At 39.3% G+C, this 22,252-nt stretch overlaps 1 protein-coding gene across 1 annotated transcript in view; it reads right to left on the bottom strand.

Annotated features, from left to right (window-relative positions):
• Nucleotides 1–22,252, bottom strand: part of ITGAV (integrin subunit alpha V) — a 50,565-nt gene that overhangs the window by 13,548 nt on the left and 14,765 nt on the right. The window contains exons 3-23 of the mRNA XM_048309160.1: nt 20,446–20,537; nt 19,825–19,939; nt 18,528–18,589; nt 16,952–16,997; nt 15,302–15,427; nt 13,246–13,290; nt 13,026–13,069; nt 12,872–12,928; nt 12,421–12,473; nt 11,824–12,026; nt 9,528–9,719; nt 9,370–9,415; nt 8,698–8,799; nt 7,923–7,981; nt 6,768–6,922; nt 5,262–5,399; nt 4,675–4,742; nt 3,390–3,537; nt 2,946–3,038; nt 1,855–1,934; nt 43–123 (exon numbers count right to left, since the gene is read on the bottom strand). Coding sequence (XP_048165117.1) covers nt 43–123; nt 1,855–1,934; nt 2,946–3,038; nt 3,390–3,537; nt 4,675–4,742; nt 5,262–5,399; nt 6,768–6,922; nt 7,923–7,981; nt 8,698–8,799; nt 9,370–9,415; nt 9,528–9,719; nt 11,824–12,026; nt 12,421–12,473; nt 12,872–12,928; nt 13,026–13,069; nt 13,246–13,290; nt 15,302–15,427; nt 16,952–16,997; nt 18,528–18,589; nt 19,825–19,939; nt 20,446–20,537 — 2,005 coding nt within the window. The remainder of the gene's footprint in view (nt 1–42; nt 124–1,854; nt 1,935–2,945; nt 3,039–3,389; nt 3,538–4,674; nt 4,743–5,261; nt 5,400–6,767; nt 6,923–7,922; nt 7,982–8,697; nt 8,800–9,369; nt 9,416–9,527; nt 9,720–11,823; nt 12,027–12,420; nt 12,474–12,871; nt 12,929–13,025; nt 13,070–13,245; nt 13,291–15,301; nt 15,428–16,951; nt 16,998–18,527; nt 18,590–19,824; nt 19,940–20,445; nt 20,538–22,252) is intronic.

Here is a 22,252-nt window from a genome sequence, read left to right as displayed (position 1 = left end):
GCAAAGCTCATTAAAAATGTTTATTAAAATAGTATTGCTTACCCTCTAATTTCAACAGCTGCTAAAATAGCAAGGTCAGCCTGATAATATGCTACTGGGCTCAGATTGTCATACAGGTTGGAACTGCAGGGAAAAGAAAAGGTAAATTCTTAAATGAAATAAGCAAAGTATTTAATAAAAAAACCCTCCACACTTCACAGTAATTGTATGTAACATCATAGCATGACTCCTGAGCCACTATAGGAAAGCACATTTGTTAAAAACTAAGGACCAGATTCCAGCAAGTTCTCACCTAAATGCATGGAAGTCCCACCCTCTGCACAGTTTGGGGGAGCTTCAGCAGGGAGAGGATGAAGGACACAAAGTTAATGCTGACTCTCTTCTACAGCTGTCACGCAAGAAAATACAGAGGACACTCCCCCCTCAGAGTGGTGCTGGGAACAGAATCCTGACCTCCTTAGACACATCTGATTATTCTGTCTCCCTAACCAAACAATTTCCTTTACAAAAACCTTCTTGAGTCTTCTAATTGTTCTTCACTGCTGCTGTAATCAACAAACACATGCAACAGTGTTTTCCTCCTGACCTGTGAATACCTCACTCTTTTAGAGACTAGACTTGCTCTGCTAGGAACTAAGCCAGCTTTGGAAATCGAGCTTTGTGAGTTTAAGCCAAGTGGTGTGATCCTTAAAACCTCTTCCAGATAATACCCTGGTAATGCCTGTCACTATGAACTGTGATCACCGTGTTCCATCGCACCACTGTTCGCTCTCCATGCATCCACAGGTCATGAAAGGAATTTTCTTCCATAAAAAGCCTAAAACACTACAGGAACTTCCCTTCTCTTCCCTCAGGAGAGAAGCATGACTTGAGCAACCTCACTGACTGTTTCAGACCCGGTGGCAGTAGCAGGTGACTGCTGGTAGCCTAAGGAAGATGACAGACACCCCAGAGCAGATCACTTCCTGCAAAGAACAGGAGTCATGTGCCATTGGCACACCTTACTAGCTGATGGAGAAGGGGAAAAACTGAACAGACAGCAATGGGAGAGCAAAGAGATATTTAATGTGCCAAGGCCTTTGATCGGTATGGCAAACCACTCTATCATTAAAATAGAATGGCAGCTTTAAACTTTCCTAACTCCTGAAGATGAAAAATGCATATGTGGATGAGATTAATTTATTCACTCCATTAAGAAAAAGAAAGCCCTTTAAATGGAATAAAAAAGCACTTTTGGTCCACCATGGGGAAAAAACCAAACAGCTGTATTTGTACTGTCCATTAAAGGCAACATAAAACTGCATTGGGTAAAGATACTCCTAATAATCACATCTCCAAACCTTAAACACCTCCAGAAGTTATAAATTCAGATTTATATATCAGATTTATATGACAGTGCTGTGCTCATCCAATAATAACAGGAATGCTACTGTTTTGTTCCATTTAATTTTCAGGCTCTTTTACGCTGGCTTTTGTGATGGTTCACTGCATGTTGCCTCTCCTCAGACCACCCCATGCATTGCCTGCCCTAAAAGACTCTCATACTCTAAATACATAAAATTCTGGCTTTACATCAGAAGGAATTCAGAGTTCAAACATTAGTTTTAAAAGAGGGCTATAAACTCAAAGTCATTCTGTGGCACTACAAGTGTCAGCAGAGCACAATAATATGCACATACAAATACTCTTACATTTTTTCCTGTATTTTAGGAAACCTAATTCAATATGTTTATTTTTCAAGCCTTTATGAGGCAAAGACAAGAGAATTAGGCCAGAGTGATACTGTGTAGTTTGCAGTATATTTACTGTGTGTGTCTTCTCCCAGGTGAGGTACATACTCAGAGATTTCCATACCTTCGGATTTGCAAGTCAAACTTGACAGAGGTGTCCATCTCAGACTGCTGGTGCACACTGAAACGCAGGCCAGCTAAGAGCTGGGGGAAAAATCACTGTGGTTCAGTGGAAGCACAATAAAATAAAACACACAATAAAAGCTTCCTAATGCTCTTAGACAACGAAATTGCTTGAGACTTGTGGTCATGAGAGTACACACACACAGAACTGGCAAATCAAACTTGTCCAGCTCATCCAGGCTGGAAATGTACTGCCCTCTCCTTAGATTACAGCCAAGGCATCACTGCCCTAAAATACAAAATAAGGGTTACATCATGCTCCCCACCCTTACTTCAGCCATTTCTACACATAACTGAGCCTCCCCAGGTGTTGCAAAAAGTATTGTAATCTAAAGAGCAGGGAACACATCAATAATTCAAAATTAATTCCCAAGGTTTGGTCTAAGTCAATTCATATTTGCTTTAACATCTGTGCAGTTCAGCTTGATAGACTGCAAAAGACTTTGGAACTAGCATTTACTCATCTCTACAAGATGGCTCTTGGAAGCAAAGCATCATGAAATTGTTATAACTGTGACTGATTTTCGCTTCATTTCCTCAGAAAATAAGACTTATTATATCATATCACCTTAAAATCTGCCAGGTCCCACTAATAATTTTTTAATTCTTCCAATTTCAGGTACATTTGGTGGAACTGTAGAGGTCTCAACTAGACAGAAGTAGGCAGAAGAGAGATGAACTAAGAGAAAGAAGTGTTATGAGCTAGCTCTTGATTATATCCTAAAAAATACATATCAGATAAATATAAAAAATTCATGTGGGACCAAAGTCCATAATTTCCACTATTTAATGAACGACTCATTTTGAGTTGCATCATAAAACTCATGAACACTCCTTTCAGCCTTTAATTTAGCTGAAAAGTTGAAACCAACTACCGCTGTACTAACCAAACGTGTGGGCAAGCTAAATGTCAGCTAGAGCTAATCTCAAATTCCTGTGAGAAAACTTCCTGCCCAAACACTACTGTGATTAAGGAAAATTCCACCTGCCCTCCTGGGTGAACTACCAGACACCTGTTGGACCAAACCTTACCTTAGTTCCTGCTTTCATGGGATTTCCCAGGTCACAAACTACCATGCGAGTCTGATTCTCTGTTTTAAAAGCACATGACAGTCTGGCTAAAGCCTGCAATAAACCAGAAAGGAGTATTAAGGAATGTCATTCTTTATGTCTGAACACCTGGATGAAAGTCTGGAGAGAAGTTCTAGATGGGCTGCATTCATTTGAATATAATTTCTCAGCCATAACACAGACAAGTACTAAAATGAAATAAAATGTGAGTATGGAAGTCTCCAAGGAGACAAATGTTTTTGATACAAGACAGATCTCTTCTCAAGGTTATAAAAAAGAGGAACTTGGAAAAAACTGGTAACTTTTTCAGTGCTTTGCTCTAAGACTGAAATAATAGAAACCACCATAGATTTTCACAGCAGCACCTGAAATATGACTCCTCAAAAACAGCAGTTGGAATTTTACCTCGTTGTTACGAACAACTCCGATGAAATCTGCTTGAGGTGGAACAACAACAAAGAGTTCTGCTTCATAGGCTCCCTCCCCCTGGTTCTGAGCACTGACAATGAGGGTCAAGGGATTGTCATCACCAATATAGATCTGCTTCTGATCGCTACAAGAAAACAGTGTAAAAATGAGTTCTGTGTTCAGGTTTTAAAGTGCATTGAAGTGGCTGAATTTAGAGAAACGAGACAATCTGAGAGTTCACAAAGACATTGGAGAAATCTGGAGGCAGTACCTTTGCTTCAGGAGTGTCAGGAGAACTCTAAGCTACTTTTAGAAAAAACCCATGTCTATAATCACAAATGGAGCAAGCATTACATGCTCTTTTGTAAGAATCTTTCCTGTAAAATGTACTACAAAACAAAAAAACACCAACACCTTTTTCTCACAAGGAACAAACAATTATGAACAGCTAAGTCCCTGTGCACATTTTGAATTACAGGCCCACTTTGCAGAGGTACAAGCACATATTTATAACAAAACTCAAGGGAAGGCTCAACTACAGAATAGAGTGAAGACCTCTGCAATACCTTTGGTTCTAGATACAAAGAGACTATTTTTCCAGACAACGTATTTTCATTTCACCAACTACAAGCAAACATCAAGGTACCTGCATTGATGTAAAACATTCCTGAAGTACTTGCATGAATTAGTGCTTGTGAAGTGTCCTAACTACATGCAATGTGCATATGCTATAATGTATGAAAAAACAGATTATGAGATAATACACTAAGAGTGGCTTTAGGCCACACAAAGTACAAAAAACCCAGACTCATGAAAAGAATTACCACCTAAAACTTGTTTCTTTTTTCCAGGTTTGATAAAAGATATTACCAATACCAACAATTTTCTTTCATAGATGTGGCAACAGAGCCCTGCTCCTCCCCTTGCTGGATGAAATCACATCTTCATGTGTCTGTCTAATATTAAACAACAGAACAGAGCTACAATGGCAGCTAACAGTGGTTTATTCTCACTATACATGTCCAGCTTAGCAAATAAATAAATATGGTCTACTTATAGTGGAGGCTGGGGTGGGAGTGGGATATTACATGCTAAAGACATTAGGTTACAAAGCAGAGAACAGGTTTTCTTTAAAACATGTAAGCCTGAGTTTAGATTGTATACAATGAGGAGTCCTACTTATTTCAACACATCCCTTAAACAAAAGTATTACCAGCTACTGAATTTTAGAATTCAAGTAGGAAAATTGCTTTTCCTTGTAGTATTTTTCTCATGTATTTACCTTTCTACTGACACCTCCAGCTTTGGTTTGCAGATATTATCATCTCCACAATCCAGAAGAATATGGGCCTATGCAAAAATCAAACACATACTGTTGTAATAATAATTCCTTCATCTGTTCTAACACACATTTTCAATAATACTGTTTCACCACCACATAAAAAAAATTCTACATACCTGGTTGTGAAATGTTTTCATGTCATTAGTCTCAGAAGAGAACAAATGAGTTTTTATATGAGGGGGGCCCTGTGCCTCATCCTGCCCTACTGCAATTCTAGAACTAATGCTTAGACCTTAACCATCTTTCCATACTTTGAATAATGTCTTCATATTAAGTTGCATCTTCACTATCCTCTTTATAAACAAGTGTAAAAATTTGTAAAAAGGGCAGAAATAGAGAAACTATGTCTATTACCTTAAGAGAACTACAGGGATAAACATAATGGACATAGAGCAGCATAGTATGAGAAAGGATGAAACACTCCAAGCCTTCAATATTAACACTTCCAGTACTACTCTAACTGATTTTCTCCCTAGGATGAACCTAAGCATGTTCTGAGTTTTCATCACAGACTGTAAGCAGTGTACCTGTCTGCTCATGTTAGCAGGAGTGAACTGGTTGAGGATAGGGTGCAATCCTGTTGCATCTGCAGCCGTTCTGTAATCCAGACGATATTCCATAAAAATAGTAATGGGAGTTAGCTTGTCTCTGAACTCAGATTCATCCTGAGGAAGCCAAAGATTTGAATCACAATTAAAATGTAGTAGGAATGGAGAGGCCAAAATAACATTAAAACTTCTGAGCTTGTTTCAAAGTAGAAAATCTCTTCTCAGAAAACCTGCACAATTTTAGCAGTAACATGCCTGTTTAGCAAATAGAAAACCAGAGCATACAGAAATAATAAGTCATGGAAATCCAGTATCAAGGAGCCTAAGGGCTCCACAACTCTGCTCTTTCCTGCCAGACAAACCTCAGTCTGCTTCTAAGATCCCTCATGGATACTCATCTTTGGACTTAGAATTTTTCCTCCCTAAAATTACTTGGCACTTGGGAGTTGCTGACTTTCATGTTGTTCATTTAAAATCATTCTGTTCATCAAATGTTGATCCTACCTTTCAGAGAACTTACCAACCATGTCTTAGCTTTACATTAGCCACAGATTCGATCAGTGAAAACTCTGCTTTGCTTCTAAGAGTAATGAAAATTACTGACTCCAGAACAGATCTTCATTTCAGGATCTTATTTCAGAACATATCTTCTATGGGCAGAAACTTATTGATTATCTATAGTTTCAAACTGGTTTTGCATCCCATTTATGATAATTTCAAATAGGTCATGCATCATTACTTTATGAAAAGGTCAGGTGGAAATGTGCTAAATCTTTATTAACCCTGAGATCCGAGATGTCTAATTCCGTATACATCCCACTCACAAAAGTCAGGTCAAAGAAAGTATTACCTACCCTCCATGAATCTTTAATGATTACTAGCATTTTTATTTGGGTTTTTTTAGAGGGAAGGAAGTATTGTATATGTTTGATTTATAAGTACTCAGTGAGATAAATCTGAGCTGTTTCTTCTGCTGATTTATACTTTTTTATTGTGTTAGCATCTGTTCACATTTGTGGGGATGAAAACAGAAAGACTGAGAAAAAGCAAACTTAGTATTTCAACCTTCTCTATCTCCTCTGCTATTTGCTTATCTTGGCTTGTCAGTTGCAGGTCTGTATTTTTCTTCAGTTTTTAACCTCCAAAGTAGATGGGACAACCTCTGCTTATTGACTTTCATGTTCCTTGGAAATTATAACTAATTTGGTGCCTCGATGACTTGTCCAAAAAACCCAGAACAAAGTTCTGAATTCAATTTCCAATCCATTTAGGGACCAGGACCTTAGCCACAATAAGATTCATCGTTCATCCTGTGGCAGCAGTGATAATTTGGGACAGACATATGGTTTTAGTAATTTCAGGTCTATCCACTGAGCAAGAAGTTTCTCTAGCATTTTTTTCTTTTTTTTTAAACACCTAACACAACGATCTTGTAACAGATAATGCAGCAAAAATTATTTGCCTAAAACATAAATGCTTACTTACCCTCAAGAAGGCATCAAGTTCCTCACAGTTCATTTTGCCCCCCTTTGTAATTGTCATGTTCTTAGAGTGGCTGGGCTGTTTGCTGTGAAGAAAGAGAGCTCTCCTTATAGCTCCTTTCTGCTTCAGTTTATCCAACAGCAGCTCTACCTGGAAATCTGGCCAAGCCAAAGGGTTTGGGTTGGTGATATTTCATTCCATCAAACACAGTGCAGACTGCCCCCAGAAATGGACCTGAACACTGATTTCAACTACAATGAAAACCTAGTGCTTGCCACTCTTAAAACTTCCAATTCTTTCCATGTAAAATGGAAACTACGTTAGTTCTCAAGTACTATCGCTGTCCTAAATTAGACTCTGCTTTTTCCTTAAACACTGGAAATATGTAAGAACACAGATACATTTATGATTATAATTGCTGTAGAACTGCAAGAACTAAAGTTAGAATTATTTCCCCTAGAAAATTGTAAACCAATCTTGCATGTAATACTTGTATTTTTAAACACTATTGCTAATCTAATTACTTGAATTATTTGATATAGATAACAAAACTTATAATATGTAACAGATATTTATATGAGCCTTCCCAGATCACACTACCTCTGCATATGCCACAGAAAATAAGGAAAAGATTTTGCAATCAGTAGACAAAACGTGATTGCAGCGGGCTGCTCGCCACACTACAAAATCTCTTGGAGACAACTTAAAAACCTGTTTGAAACAAACTTTGCCTGATTCTGATCTGAGAATCTAATAAAAAAAATTCAGTGATATCAATCAGAAAGTCATTACCTCAACAGGATGTGACAAGTCCCTCATGGCTCGTCTGTATCTCCCAGACCCAACAATGCACATGTGTGAATATTCTTGTCTAAAACTCCCCTCAATGAGAGTTACTCTAAATTCCGTAAAATACAAAGGGCTTTCCAAGGCTAGTTAACCACATGATTGACTCAGGTATGGTCAAATGTCACTGACTTCTACACTACTACAGCCAATAAAACCTGCTGAAGAGTCACATAGATGTATGTGGCCACCCAAGTGGCAGCAGTGCGCTGCAAAGGGCACCCAGCTGTTTCAATCGTAAAAATAACAATGACCAGTGCTCATGTCTGCAAACAACACAAGACCTCCAATTTTTAAATGAGCAGAACTTACTGAGTGAGTTCGGGAGCTTTCCTTTGCCATCCGCTTTTAAGCAGAACTTTACTTTGAAGCTGTTTGAGAAGGAAAAAAAAACGGATTTCACACACTTTTTCTCTCATTTTCTTCTAAAATTCCTCACTGTTTATTTCTGTTCAGATGCATCGTCTTGGTGAGATTCTAGCTCACTCCCAAGAGCTATTTTCTAATGTTGGAACAGAAACTATAACCTATTAATAAGTACAAAGAATTGCAGGCAATGCAAAGCTTTGGAGTCTTGATTCATGTAGGGATAATCACCTTTGGACCAGAATGTTCATTCCTGTCATCAAAAGGGTCTTATTTTTAAACGTATCCTACTGACCCTAAAAAGAAAGTTAGCACTAGGAAGGGAAAGTAGGTTTGGATAACAGCCCAGGAACCAGAAGCAAAATCAGTTTACAGAGCAGATCATTGCCCCAGTACGTAAGTTAGTGGGTAAAAACACGGCAAATGCTGTCTGATGTGTTGACATCTTGGGAATACCTTACTCTGCTCAACAGGGACAACTGGCAGTCTCTGCAGGTTTTGGGAGTCAGGCTGGCATCTACTAAAGACAACGCTGGTCCTCCAGCTGCTGTCAGAGAGTTCTTATTTTGTGTTGTCCGTTCTTTCAGAAAAATCTGTGCTTGATTTTCTTTTTTTTCAATTAACTGACTAGAATTCCTGAGATCTTTCAAAATTGGAAGCTTACAAAATTAAAACCTAAGAAGTCCTTCCCCTCAAAGGAAAACATAGATACACTGCTTACCAAGAAACTTTTACATCTCCCAGTGAACATGCTTTGTTTTCTGGGTTTAGAATGGTTGGATTAACTTCCAGGGCAGCATTTACTCTAATAACTGGTCTAGCCCTGCAAAGAAAACATCTTCTTGAAGAGCACTCAACACCATGTTAGACAATGCCCCCCCCCACATCAAATTGTGCAATATACAAAAACACATAATATTTAGTGAAACCACAAGAAAAACAAATAACCATTGACTAGATGAGGGAAAAGTGGGAAGCTTTTCTGTGCCCTTTCATTTCCATCAGCCAAAACATGGACAACTGTGTAAAGAGGAAGTCTTCTCTACTTATAGCACAGACAATATATTCTCTCAAAATGAGCAAGTTGGGATGAGACTATGGGGATTGCAGTGTAATAGCTGGCAGCTGTTGTGTCAGTATCTAGAAAGCTGTCACTCAGAAAGCCTTGAAGAGAGCTTATTTATGTTTTCTCCTAACTACATATTATTAAGGAAGATGCATTTTAGACAGCAGATAGGTTTACTCAGTGAAAAAAGCAGTATAGTGGTTTTTCACCTCCAGAGGTTTGGAAGGTGAAGTGGCAGATTTTCAGACTTCCCTGATCCTGCTTTCTTTTGTAGCTCCAGAACTCCACCGAGCTTTCACTCAGGTACAAGCACAGAGGAACCCTTACCTGTACAGAACAGCTGTGTCAACACCAAAGGCTCCAACAATCAAGTCTAGGAAGAAATGAGACATATTACACATTACAATTTGCTTTTTAAAATATGCTGTTCCTCAGAGGTGGGACTGCTATTAAGTTATTGTAAAGTGCCCTTTCGAGCAGAGGACCTGGATATCCATTTTTGTCCACATCTGTGGCTCCTTTCAGTGAGTACCCAAAGCTGGGGGGCATAGTGCGAGCAGCCCACTGCCCTTCCAGGATCTGGGATGGGACGGCATTCAAACCACTTGCTCCTCCATTGTAGATATACACAAGTCCTCTCTTGTCCTCTCCACCATATGGTGCAGCAACTGCAATATCTGAAAACCAAAAGAAGAATCATAAACATCTCCAGACACAAACTAGAACATATCTGTGCTTACATCAATCAGTAATTTCTGATATTACAGTTTCAATGTGTGTCAGTAGGGAGGAAATGCAACCAGCTTTTAAAATGCTCATAAACATTTGGTTTTTTATTGCTCTTTTTGTTTGTTCCTTTTTTTTTGTTATTATTGGATGCCGTTTTTTCTAGAAAGTATTAGATGTTTAACAAGAACATGTCACAGACTTTTACGGGGAGAGGAAGGAAAGAAATAGTTCTACAAACACTTCTGCACTTTAGTGACTGACTTGCAGTAAAATCCTATGGATTTGGGATGCTTTTGAGATTATTAAAACAACCAGAGTTAGTTACTATTGGCACCAAACCACAAAACTAAGTGGGACTCTTCCCATTTCATTTACATGCTCATGTTCCTCCAAAGGGTGGGACATGTTAATAATTATGGAAAATTTAAATCATCCTAAACCAATGGTAAATATTAAATTCCAATCTGTCCCAGTCATGGCTTGGCAGCATGCTTTATGGAGAACTTCCAATTAGTGCAGTTATTCTTTCTCTTAAAGCTTAATAAATTTAGAAGTATTCACTGTTAATGATTAATAAATGGTAATAAATGAAATGCTAATTAGACTATCTGTAAGGACAGCTCTAGAAGTGTACATATGGTCTAATTTCAACTTTTCCACAGTCAGTGCAGGGACCAAACATGAAACACTACTTGGAATAATTACATTTCTCCTTCCTCTTTTCTGAAATTTGAGAAAGCTTGATGAAAAGAATAAGGACTCAATAGTTTACTGGTTTGTATTTTTGACTCCTATTTACAAACTTCATGAAGACAGTAAAAATTCCTATCTTGCACCATACTGTGATGGAAAGTATTTTAATTAACACTCCCAAAATGAGGCAGAGCAATATAACCCAAACCAGACTAAATAACAGCAAAGCAATTAAAAGGAACACAGCTTTTGCTATGACTTTCTTGCCTACAGATGTAAGTATGGTGGAATCAAAACATTTTTGGGATGATTTCTTCAGGTGACTAGAGTTTTGGCTATCAGCTGTCCAATGTCTTCTGTAAATAGTTGCAGTGATATCACATCTTCACACTGATTGTACATCCTGTTAGCAACTAAAAAGGTCCCCTCCAATTCCAACTACACTATGACTTTATGACTTCATCAAAAATAAATTAGGGCTACCTGAGAATTTGAAGTAACCACCTATTGTAATTTTTGATCTTACAGAAAATACTTAGCTTGCAAGCAGAATGGAAAAAATGAGCATTTTTGGTGGAACTCAAACTCCCACTCCTCTTTAGGCAACACTGGAGTATGACAGGCAGAACAAAGTATTCTCCCTAAGATTCCTGTAAGTCTCCATCCCATCACTACATGATTCTTGCCTGCTTCATTCCTCTTCATTCCTATCAGAAAGTAACAAGAAGCTTGGGCAAGGGGTTTGAGAGTCCTCAGCTCCAGCTGTGTCAGACTCAAATTTCTCTTCCAATTACTCACTCAAGACACTCAGCTCTTGGAACATCTGGCTGTAGCTGCTATGCAGTATTTCCACCAAACTCTTCCATTTTGAATAATAATAATAAAAAAAATCTGCACTTTTCTCAGGAAAATCTTTTTTATATGAACATTTTTAACCAGCAAGATGAAATAAAACCTTCTTTTCTGTCATCATTTTGTTTCTAGAGAGGAAAATAATCTTTAAACAATGGAAAGAGGAAAATTATATTGAAGATGTCCTAACAGGTCCCAGTGAAGAATCAGGTACTTTACTGAAGTTTCTATTGTGGCCATGACTTAGAAAGCAACCAAGTGGTCATTGTAAGAGCTAAAGCAGTCCATGCTGTCGTTTCAATGGTATAGTCTCTGCTCGATGCATCCATGGAACTCCTGTTAGCATTCCTGGGAGTAGCATACAAGCATCGAAGGGAGTCTAGACCTCAGTGTCCCACACTCAGTCACAGCTACAGCGCCGAGTGTTTGTGTGCAGAATCCACATTCACTGTGCTGGCTGGGTTTCCCCTACTATCAGGAGATCCTGATCAAGAAACATTACCCTACCGTTGAAGCCGTCCTGATCCAGATCCCCCAGGGGTGCGATAGAGCTGCCAAATCTCGCAAAGATCTCAAAACCATTCAGCTTTGCCATCTGAAACCCTCCGGAGGCTCGCTGAAGGCAGATGGATACCTGGCCAACCTCCTGAAGCTTCCCATCTGAACTTCGATCCATAAAAAGAGGGGCTCCAATAAACAGATCTGTGTAACTGGACCAAAGAAGGACAGAGCTTCTTCAGTAGCCGAATGAAAATTCATTCTCTTCAGCGCCCGTTAACTCAGCACTGAAGTCAACACTCAGATGAAAGTTAACTATCTTTAAATTCAACCGAAGGCAAATATTTATTGACAAAGTAAGCACAAATATACCAAAATGTAATGGACTTAAAGCATGTGAATATACAGGTGTATTTATGCAGATAAATACAAAAACAAATTTTAAAATGTTAAAACAAATGTGGAGTGTTAGCAAGACAGTCGTTAAGCCAGCAATGAAGGCAGAAATCTAGACTGTGGGAAAGACCTTTTAATAAAAGCTAATCTTTTTCTTTCCAGAAACAATTTGGGTGGCATTGGTAAGAAGAGGGAGAAGAGAACACTTACTTGTCCCCATCAATATCTGTGGCAGCCACTGAATACCCAAAATAGGCAGCCATCTGGAAAACAAAATTCAAACCAAACCTGCATTGCACTGATACAAACATAAACAAGTTTACACCAATCTGTACACAAAATACATCAGGGAGATGATAATATATGCCACAAATTTTTTTGTTCCTTACATTTTTGTTTCTCTTCCTTACTCTGTTAGAGAGAAAACCCATCAGTTACTTTTCCCATGTCCCCTTTCATGATCCAGTCTCTTTCCCAGTTCTCAAAATAGGGACCATTTCCTTTATTGAAATAAGATTAGAATTCCTTCAGACTTCACGAAATTTTGCTTTGCCAATCAAGCCAGTAACATAGAGACTATTATATTATCTAGTACCCCAAATACTGACACAACATAGGAAAGGCCTCCTGGTCACCCATCACACTCAGCAAAGCCACGCACCTGCTCTCCAGTGAAGTTGTACATGGAAGACATGTTTTTCCCATTGTAAATGGACACCTGCACATGAAGAAATACACATTACAGCATACCAGCAATAGCCACCTTTTTTTATTTATTGTAAATAAATATGCTTCAAATGCTTCAAATTTTTTACCATGCCCAGAGTTCTTGCTGCTCGTGGGACTCCTGATACAAAGTCTGAAACATAAAGCAAGACACAGATAGGAAGTCAGGTCCCAAAGCACAGTGACTTTGCTGAACAGAGCAGCTCACTCCTAGCACTTGATACATTCATTCCCTTGTGCACTGTACAATTGATTTGAAAGACCTACCCAGCCTATTAACATGATTTTCTTACTGAAGCAAGGGCTTACCTTCGATGCCATCACCATTGAAGTCTCCAACGGCCACTGAATAACCTGCAGAGACAAGATGAGGCTTTCAAAACCTTATTAAACCTTTCATCTCTCTTTACACTTTTTACAGGTATCTCTGTTGTGTTGGGTTGACCCTGAGTTGACGGACAGTCTTTAAGACCAATTACGCTTCTCACAATTTACATATTTAAACCGCACGGAAAGGCGGGACTTCCCTTTTTGGTCGGAGCTCGCCTGCTGGAAGGTGGGGGGGCTCCGAGCCTCCCGGCCCCGCTGGGCCGGGCCGGGGCCACTGCCCCTTTCCCATCGCCGCGGCACGGACTCTGGGTCACTGAGGGGGACTGTCCCAGAGCCGCAGGCAGCTAAAACCAGCCATGGACTGCTCACAGCTAAACCCATCCAGCGCGGCTTCTGGGGACAGGCGGGTCTCTCTCCTCTCCATGCGGAGCCGGCGGAGCCAGCGGGAGCCGGCAGAGCCTCCTGTCTGCAGCCAGCACACTTCGTGCTGAACTGAAGAGGACACCACGCAGCCAGCAGCACAGAGGGAGCGAGGCTTTCCCCACCGTAAAGCCCGAACAAGAACACTCTTCAACATGGCGGCTTCAGAGTCAGAGAGAAAGAGAAGTGAGTCCCGTGGGACGGAGCTGAGCATGGCGACGGGAGAAAAGAGGGCGGTGCCGCGATTCTGGCGCGCAGCTTAAAAGAAACCTTCTTGCATGCCGTGGTAAGAAACTGTAATACCACAAACTGTTTGTCTCTTTAATCCATTTGAAGAACATGGGGGGGGGGGTGGAGAATCAACGTGTGCCTATGAAGTTTGTGAAGAGTGCCTATGCCAGGCTATATAGAAGTAGTAAGAGGCTGTTAGAGACTTGTGGCGAAGAAAAGCCTCTGTGTGCAGGCCAAAATAACTTATCCTTAAAAAGATGAATAACCCCATGTGATGGCCCATGTTCTGTAGTGTGAAAGAACTGTGAAATTCTTCATGGGAGAGATGTTCTACACACAGCAGACTGTTTGTTTCCGGGCGGGTCTGCTATTGGTGGCAGTTTGGGAACCACGTGCAACTGAAGGAAAACCCTTTTTTCCTTAAGCATAAGAGAGAGACTTTTCAGGAACTGCAACACTGACTAACATCCCATGTTCTGTTATCCCTTGTGTGAGCTTGGTAAAAGGAGAGAAGTGCTGGAAAGAGGGGGGGGGGGATTTACTTTAATTTTGTTTTGTTGTTTTCTCTTTACTTTTAATTCTGTTAGTAATAAAGCTCTTTCATTGTACTGCAACTGTTTAAGGTTTGTGCCTGCTTTGCTTTTCTCCTAATTCTTATCTCACAGAAGGAAAATAAGTAAATAATGAATATTTTGAATCAAAACCACTACATTTAATTAGTGTTTCCGCCCGGTTTCAAACTCAACCCGCTACATCTGTGCACAGTCCTCCTCTCTTCATCTTAAAATGCACTGGTATAAATATTGCCTCGAAGCAGCTTAGACTGTCAAGAGCTCCATGAGTGACTGTAATTCATCAGTGTCCAGGAATTGAGATTAGAAGATGAAAATTTTTAAATTATCATCCTGGGAATTGTCCTGGTATATCCTTGCTTTTCTCCTGAGCCTGGTTAGATGAAGCAAAATGATTATTTCCCACTCTTCATTGTTTTTCTTTCAAAACATAATTCTTTAACATTTTTATTTTGTTTTGGTAGGTTATTTAGAAACAGCTGCTTTTAAATAACAAACAAAACAAACAACAACCACCTATGTGACTAACCTCTCATATAAAAACCATACCTTTGCCATTCCCATATTCAGCCTGAATCACAGAGCACAAAAATCATGGAAACACTTCCATTTATTTTGTCATCAGGTACTTTTTAAGTCAAGCCTATGGCAAAGTAACTACAATTCCATCATACATTAATTACTGCATTTTCAGGTATGTCACTCTCTTGTTATCTGTTAAATGCTGAATTAATAGTTGTGTGATTTAGACATAAGTATCAATAGTGCCAGGGAGTTTTCCAGGTAGAGGATTCTCATTTCCCACCACATACCCAAGTAGCTGTCATCGAAAGCAGCACTGGCAGGTCTGGTTGCTAACTGGCCATCATACTTTGTACTGTAGACTTTGGAGTCATACTTAGCCACGATCTCGGTCACTCGATCAGAAATGAGCTGGCCTAAAGAGAGAGAAAACAGCTTAAAACCACAAACAGAACATGTGAACTCATTCACCAAAGTGGCTCATTTACAGAATGCTGCCCTTGAAAGCAGTGGCTCTTCCACAACACCGACCGGAAAGGAGCCAACTGCAGCTGCGCCAGGAAGGACACAAGTGAAAATACGGATCCCACTTCAGCAAAAATGTGGGCACATATTGAATCAAAGGCACACAAGGAGTTCTCACTGAAAATAGAGCCCAATCCTACATTAATGCAAGACTTAAAAGGCAGTGCTGAGTTATCATATGCTTATGGTTGTGCAGAACTGAGCCCTTTGGACTCTCCTTGCCCAAATACCACAACACAAGAGCCTGTTTTGGCAGACAAGAAGCCAATAAAATGAACACAATTGAGATGAGCACAGTGTATTGCCACATTCTCCATTCTGACTTCATCAGCCGCTAGGTGGTGACTCCATTACATTATTTTCTTGGAGTTTAAATGAAAACTTGAATCACCAAAAAACCCCATTCAGAATAGCACTTACTTCACGTACATATTCATACATATATGACGTGTAGGGAAAACTCCTCCTCTAGCATCTCAGGATGTGGAATAACAGTCTAGGATGAAAAATCTAGCTTTTAGAAGTATACTACTGTCTTCTAATCAGAGCCAAGTGGGCTTTTTTGGTAGGAGTAGAAGAGGATAAGGTTGTTTTGGCAGATGAAGTGTCACTTTTGCCAAAAAGCAATAAAATGAATACAGGAACCTAATTTATATGATATTGTATCTGCAGCTGAGCTTCAATCATTCCATTCTGTTCGTAATTTAAAACAGGACTGGAACAAGCCTACTGTGCTGCTGCACCTACACGTAGGCTGGTGTGATGCAGAAAATCTATTAATAAATGTTGGTAGTTACATTAAAATCCAGGCAGCAGAGTTTGGCAGCTGTGTCCTGGTTACAGCAGCACCTCCCTTTGAACAGAGAGCTGCAGGTAAAGGCTGAATAATCCTGCAAACAAACACCAACTGAATCCCACAGGAGCAAAGCATACAGGTAATGCCAGGCAGAGGTAAAACGTGCCCCACGGCACAAACCAATCAATACAAATGCAAAATGTCTTTGTCGTCAGAGGAAAATTACGGAATTCTCTCTAGAGAGGATATTTCTCACTGAAAACGCACACTTTGTACGTGTGTCAAATTATACAACATGTAGATTGCGAAACAAAAGATCCTAAAGGAAACTTAGCCCGCTGATGAAAACAAATGCCACATTCCAGGGAAAATGCCTTTAAAATGATCATGGAATTATTTAAAATACAAAGGACATTTATACTATTATTACTTCAACCTTTATCTGTGGTTGCCTTGATTATTCAGGAGATATTCTTGAGGACGAAGGAACATTTCTTTCAGTTTTCTTACTGACAAAGACTCTGACAGCAGTTGGAAGAGTGTGGATAAAAATGACTAAGAGGATAAAGAGAAAAATCATAAAAGCCAACTTCTCTGTGATGTAAATGATATATCTCACCTTGCCAGTAAAAACTTCCAGGTCCTCCAAGCAGCACCCTGTCTCCCTTGGAAGGGGAAAAAAAAGGAAGACAGAAAGAAAAATTAAAAACACATGAAGCACATCTAAAGCCAGACAATATGTCCTATGTTTATGGGAAGAAATCTTCATTGTTTACATCACTGCAGCTCCACTGACCACCATACATTTTCCTTTTTGAAGGAGCGATTAATTAGAATTGCATCTTGTAAAATACTAACCAATGGTCTTCAGTGACTATTTCGCCCATTTAAAATTCTAGGCAGAATTCTGTTTTTATTGTAACAGACCCTTCTTCCTACATAAATGTATGGCAACAGGAATACAGTTGGGAGAAAACTTAAAGACTGTTACATCATGTTTTTAGGTCAGTACACAAAACTAATGTAATCTTCTGCTTTAGAAAAGCTTAATTCAGAATAACTGTGATGTAATTCTCCCACTCCATATTTCTTGGCACAACTGCAATTCACAAACCATTTTATGAAACTTTAACCACATTAGCTATCCCAGGGTTGAGAATTTGCTCTGTAAGTATTGAATTAGGCCATAGGCTTTGCTGCATAATTAAGCCACTTATTCAGGTTTTAATCCTAAAAACTCATATATTCACCACTCAGAAAAATCTAGGTCAGACATTTGGAGATACACCCTGGCTTGCCCACTCTAAAGTTTTGGATTAGAGCCTGAAGTTGGTTTTAACAGGGCCTGGAGTCTGCACAGTGACCCTGAGGGTGTGTGCAAAATAACCCAAACATTCACAGTCCTATCCTGCACTTGGCAGTTTCCTCTGGAGGAAAACCAAGAGTGGCCTTGGGCAAAGAGTGACGGGATATGACCTCATCCTGAGATGTGAGGAACCCAAAAAAAGTGCCACATCGCAAGTAGGGCTTGCGTGGTCTTAACATGTCCTGACTCTGCTCAGCAATTTCACTGTACAATATAAAACACTATAGTACATTCTCAGATCTGTGCACAGTTCTGTTGTGCTTGGATTTCAAAAGTAACTGTGAATTTAAAGAAGAAAAAGAACTAGAACAGGCAAGGAGAACACAAAAGTAGAAGAAACATAAGACGGCAAAAAACCCCTGTACTTCTGCTAGCTGATGAGAAAACCAAACACGATTCACAAGCGCATTGTTTACCAGTTCCCTGAGTTATTATTCCTCAAGAAGTAACACTAGCTATGCACCAATCCCATGTCTCAAAAATCCTGACTATTACAGCTGATTTCACTTGAGGACCAGCTGCAGCAGAGGGGTACGGCAGGAAGCTGGGAAAGCAGATTATTTGTTCAGGATGTGGTTCCTACAAGAGGTGAAAGTGTGCTGCTGTGAAGAGATAGGGAGAAACAGGTTTATAACAGCTCTTTGAGTGGTTTCAAGTTATTTTTTGGTTTATTTATAAATTTTGTTTGTTTGTGGGTTTGCTCTCCCCCCCCCAGGAACAGTAACATTTAGTTTCATAATAGCTGTGCTTCTAAGTGGTCTGTATCAGGAGCATTTGTGAACTTGCAGCTGTCTGCTGACCCATAGGAAATGACAAAAAAATCACATACCTTTGTAAAGTCAATGCTAAATCCACCTTGACAAAATCCCTGTCCATCTGCATCAATAGTTGCTACCAAAGAAAAAAAGGATAAAAAAAAAAGAGGAGAAAAATAAGTAAATAAAGTCTTATCAGTACTTGATCAGTTGATTCTGTGGATGCTTTTGAATGCACTGCTAAACTGGAACCTTGGAATACTTTTCTCCTTAATCAGTATTTTCTCTTTATCAACACCTCACAACCAAATGTTGTAACAACTTTAGGGCTGGCCTAATAGACATGTAACATTAGCACGTGTTCTAGCCTAGCACAGTCAAAGCAAACAGCAACGCCATATTCCTTTGTATTTAATCTTCAAAAGTCTTGGGGAAAATAGATTTGCAATTTCTGTTCAGGAAATAATGTATCTGGAAAAGAGAGATAAAGTTTTTGTTTTGGTATGGAATAGAAAGCTGAATTGGCTTAACACAAAAAGAGCATATCTGGCTGAAAAAAATACTTCCATCCTGAGACTCATCCCAGCAAGAATTGTTATGGCTGAATCAATTTTAGGATCATACAGCTTCAGAGTAGAAATGCTGAGGCCTCCTTAGCTGAAAGTGACTACTTAACTAGCATGATTTAGTTTAATATTTGCTTATTAACTTCTTGTTATGCTGGACCACACTGGACATATTTTATTCCTGCTGTTCACAAATGATTTTCAGCAAATAAAAAGTCAATCCTAGCTTCAACATTAAAGTTTTAGGTTATAACCCTCTGAATAATCTATCAGCCCAACTAGAGGAAATGAACACAAAGCATTTGGAAAATAAGACTCCAAATGTTCAACAGTTAATATAATTTAAACAATGCATCACTACACATGTACATGCACAGGGAGATCAGAACTTATTTTTGCAAAGCCTTTTCTTCTAAAATGAGCTTGCACTTTAAAGTACTCTAATAACAATAAAATACTTGAGATTCATAAAAATTCTAGAGCTGGTCTTTGAAAAAGCACTTGCTACATAATTTTGCTTGAGTGATTACTCAAGCAAAATTGGTCCCTTCAACAACAGAAGTCCTCAAGTCCAGTGATACTTGGACCTAAGATTTTCCTCTGGCCTACAGCAGAGAAAACAAGGTCTGCATTGTGAACCTCAACTGCAGAAGAATTCAGATGTCAGGATCTAGATTAGGTTTTGTTCTAATTGCTATGCAGGGAAGGGGGAAATAGGTGTAAAACATCCTGCTCCAAAATGTACATAAAATGTAACATAAGAGGAATTCCAAAGAGAAAAGCAATGTAAGTGCTCAATACTTACTTGACCTGCAGGGAGCATATTCCACAAATTTTGACCCAGCAAGCAGATAACAAGTTCCTACAGGCTCTCTCTCTTGTTTTGTTTCAGTTCTCCAGTGATACAATGGGGCACAGGCCTAGGGAAGAACACACAGCAGTGAGGAAACAAACTCCTCTTCAAAATGTTGGTGGGTATTAAATAATAAAATGAAATTCCAATTTTCTACAGAAAAGCAACAAAAAAACCTGGCAGATGTATCATGTGTTATTAGAGGAGATTTATTCTATCAGCACCAGGGCAGAATTACCATCAGTTTGTATTTTATAAATAGCTAATTTATATCAAGAATTTTAGAAATAATATTTTCTTAAAGCAACAGCTGTAAAGTGTTCATCAAGAATTTATAATTTATATTCTAACTTCATCAAACTAATTTTACTACTTTCCTTAAAACTAGAAAAAAATGCTCCTACCTTTGTTTATAAAGAGTTAAGCAAGGCCTAGCTAAGAAATTCTGAAGAAAAGACAATTCATGCTGATTAGTGGCATTTTGTTTAAATTCTAAGTTATCTGGATCTCTTCTCATTTTCTCCCACTGCAGTATCTCAGTACTGATGCACCTGAAGGGCATCAAAGACCTACCAGAATTTTATCATTTTGGGATCTCACAGAGGCTCCAAACCACTGATGAGACTTAAATTCCAGCGGATCATTAGGAGCAAAGTCTCTGTTACCTACAAAGAAAATAAAATAGAAGCATAATTTCACAGGAACCTGTACAGTAGAAATGAAATAAAACCCACCTAAGCCTTTAGTTTTGATGCATACAGAGAAAACCAGAAAACAGTAACATTGGAGAATATCACCCTTTGATGGAAACAGGCTTTAAAAAGTATTTATTATTACTTTTTTATATCAAGGGCCAAAAGCAGCTATTTTTGCACACAGAGCTGATTAGTTGTAAGAGCACAAAGTTCATAGCATGTTTGACAGACACACAGTAAATACCTCATAGTTGAGATATTTGACTTCCAAGCAGATTACAGCACTGCTCAAGAACCAGTGCCAAAGCCCTGTTAGGACTAATGCTTCTAGAAGAAATATTGCCTCGATTAAATCATGTGAGCTTTGGCTAGAATCAGGAATGAGATCCTTCTCCTATTCTACCAAGTGATAACATCTCTATTCTGAATGTCACTGCAATGCACAAAGAAGGCAATTTGCAAGATTAAAAGCTATGGGGAAAGAGAGCAAGTAATAGATGGAATAATTTGCACTGGTGTCTGTTCCCTGATGCTGGCTGGTAGAAAAAACAAGTGGCATTTCTGCAGGTGTGAATATTAAAAGTCATAGAATTATTCGGTGTTTCTTGCGTACTTTCATTGGCAAAAAGAGGGAAACTTTGCCAGCATAATGAGAAAATTGATGTAAAATTTTAAAAAATGTATATTTTCTAAAAGTTCCCTAAATGGCTGGTTTATATAGCCTAAAGCTACAGAAATCAATGAGGCAACAGACACACATCACTTCCAGAGTGCCAGGGGGGATCCCCAAACCCAACCCCGCTATGAATCAGAGACCTGTGACCACTTGAACCAGAACTTCCTTGCTTGTTTTACACCTTGTAAAGAATGTTTTGTCTGCAGAGATTGTGTTATTTCCTTTAGGAAAGTCCCATGAAAAAGACAAAAGAGATTTTAATCTGCTGAGTCAGCCAAAACAAGCAAGTATCTGGACTATTTTTGCTGTCAGATTAGAACTACACAGAAACCAATGCCAAGCACATTGCAACACAGAGAACTATTGTGGTTTTTTCTAATGTCATCAAAGGCAATTAAAATCCCACCTCCTTCTGTCACCTCCTCTCCATCTCTTACTGGACTGGTGCTAAAGACATGGAGGGCCTGATGATCAGCACATCTGCACAGATTTATGTACATTGAACCTTTCTACTCTCACCCTTGCACAGGCTAAAATGTAGTTTGGAGACCTGCACGTCACCTTTTAATGGTACAGAAAAACAAAACCAGATCAAGATGCTTTCCAAATAGGGAGCTGTCTTTGGCACACACAGAAATCCCTGTTTTATCACCATTTTTTCTGTTCCTTGCCTTTAACTATGAAAATCCACCCACAGGCAGTTTTGCTCAAAGGCATGACTGGGTTAGTTTCAGATGAAGCTGCCACCCAAAGGGGCAGCAGTTCCCATTTGCTCCTGTCCACATGTTCATTCCTGCTGCCCGTGTCTCTCTTGGCACTACTCCCCTGGTCACATGGTCACAACATGAACCACCTAAGAATGAACCCTCCTAAAAAAGTATTCAGTAGGGTGACGTTCCAACCCAGCTGGCTCCATGGGGAGGGGAGTAGTGCTAACCCGCTGGGGAGAAGACAGCAAGACAAGGCTGGGAACTATATCCTTTTTGGCACCAACAGGGATTTAAAAGTG

This window comes from Corvus hawaiiensis, chromosome 7, assembly GCF_020740725.1.
Source record: "Corvus hawaiiensis isolate bCorHaw1 chromosome 7, bCorHaw1.pri.cur, whole genome shotgun sequence".
Taxonomy (NCBI): domain Eukaryota; kingdom Metazoa; phylum Chordata; class Aves; order Passeriformes; family Corvidae; genus Corvus; species Corvus hawaiiensis.
The sequence above is the reverse complement of the archived record's forward strand: the minus strand, read 5'-3'. Positions and strand labels throughout refer to the sequence as shown.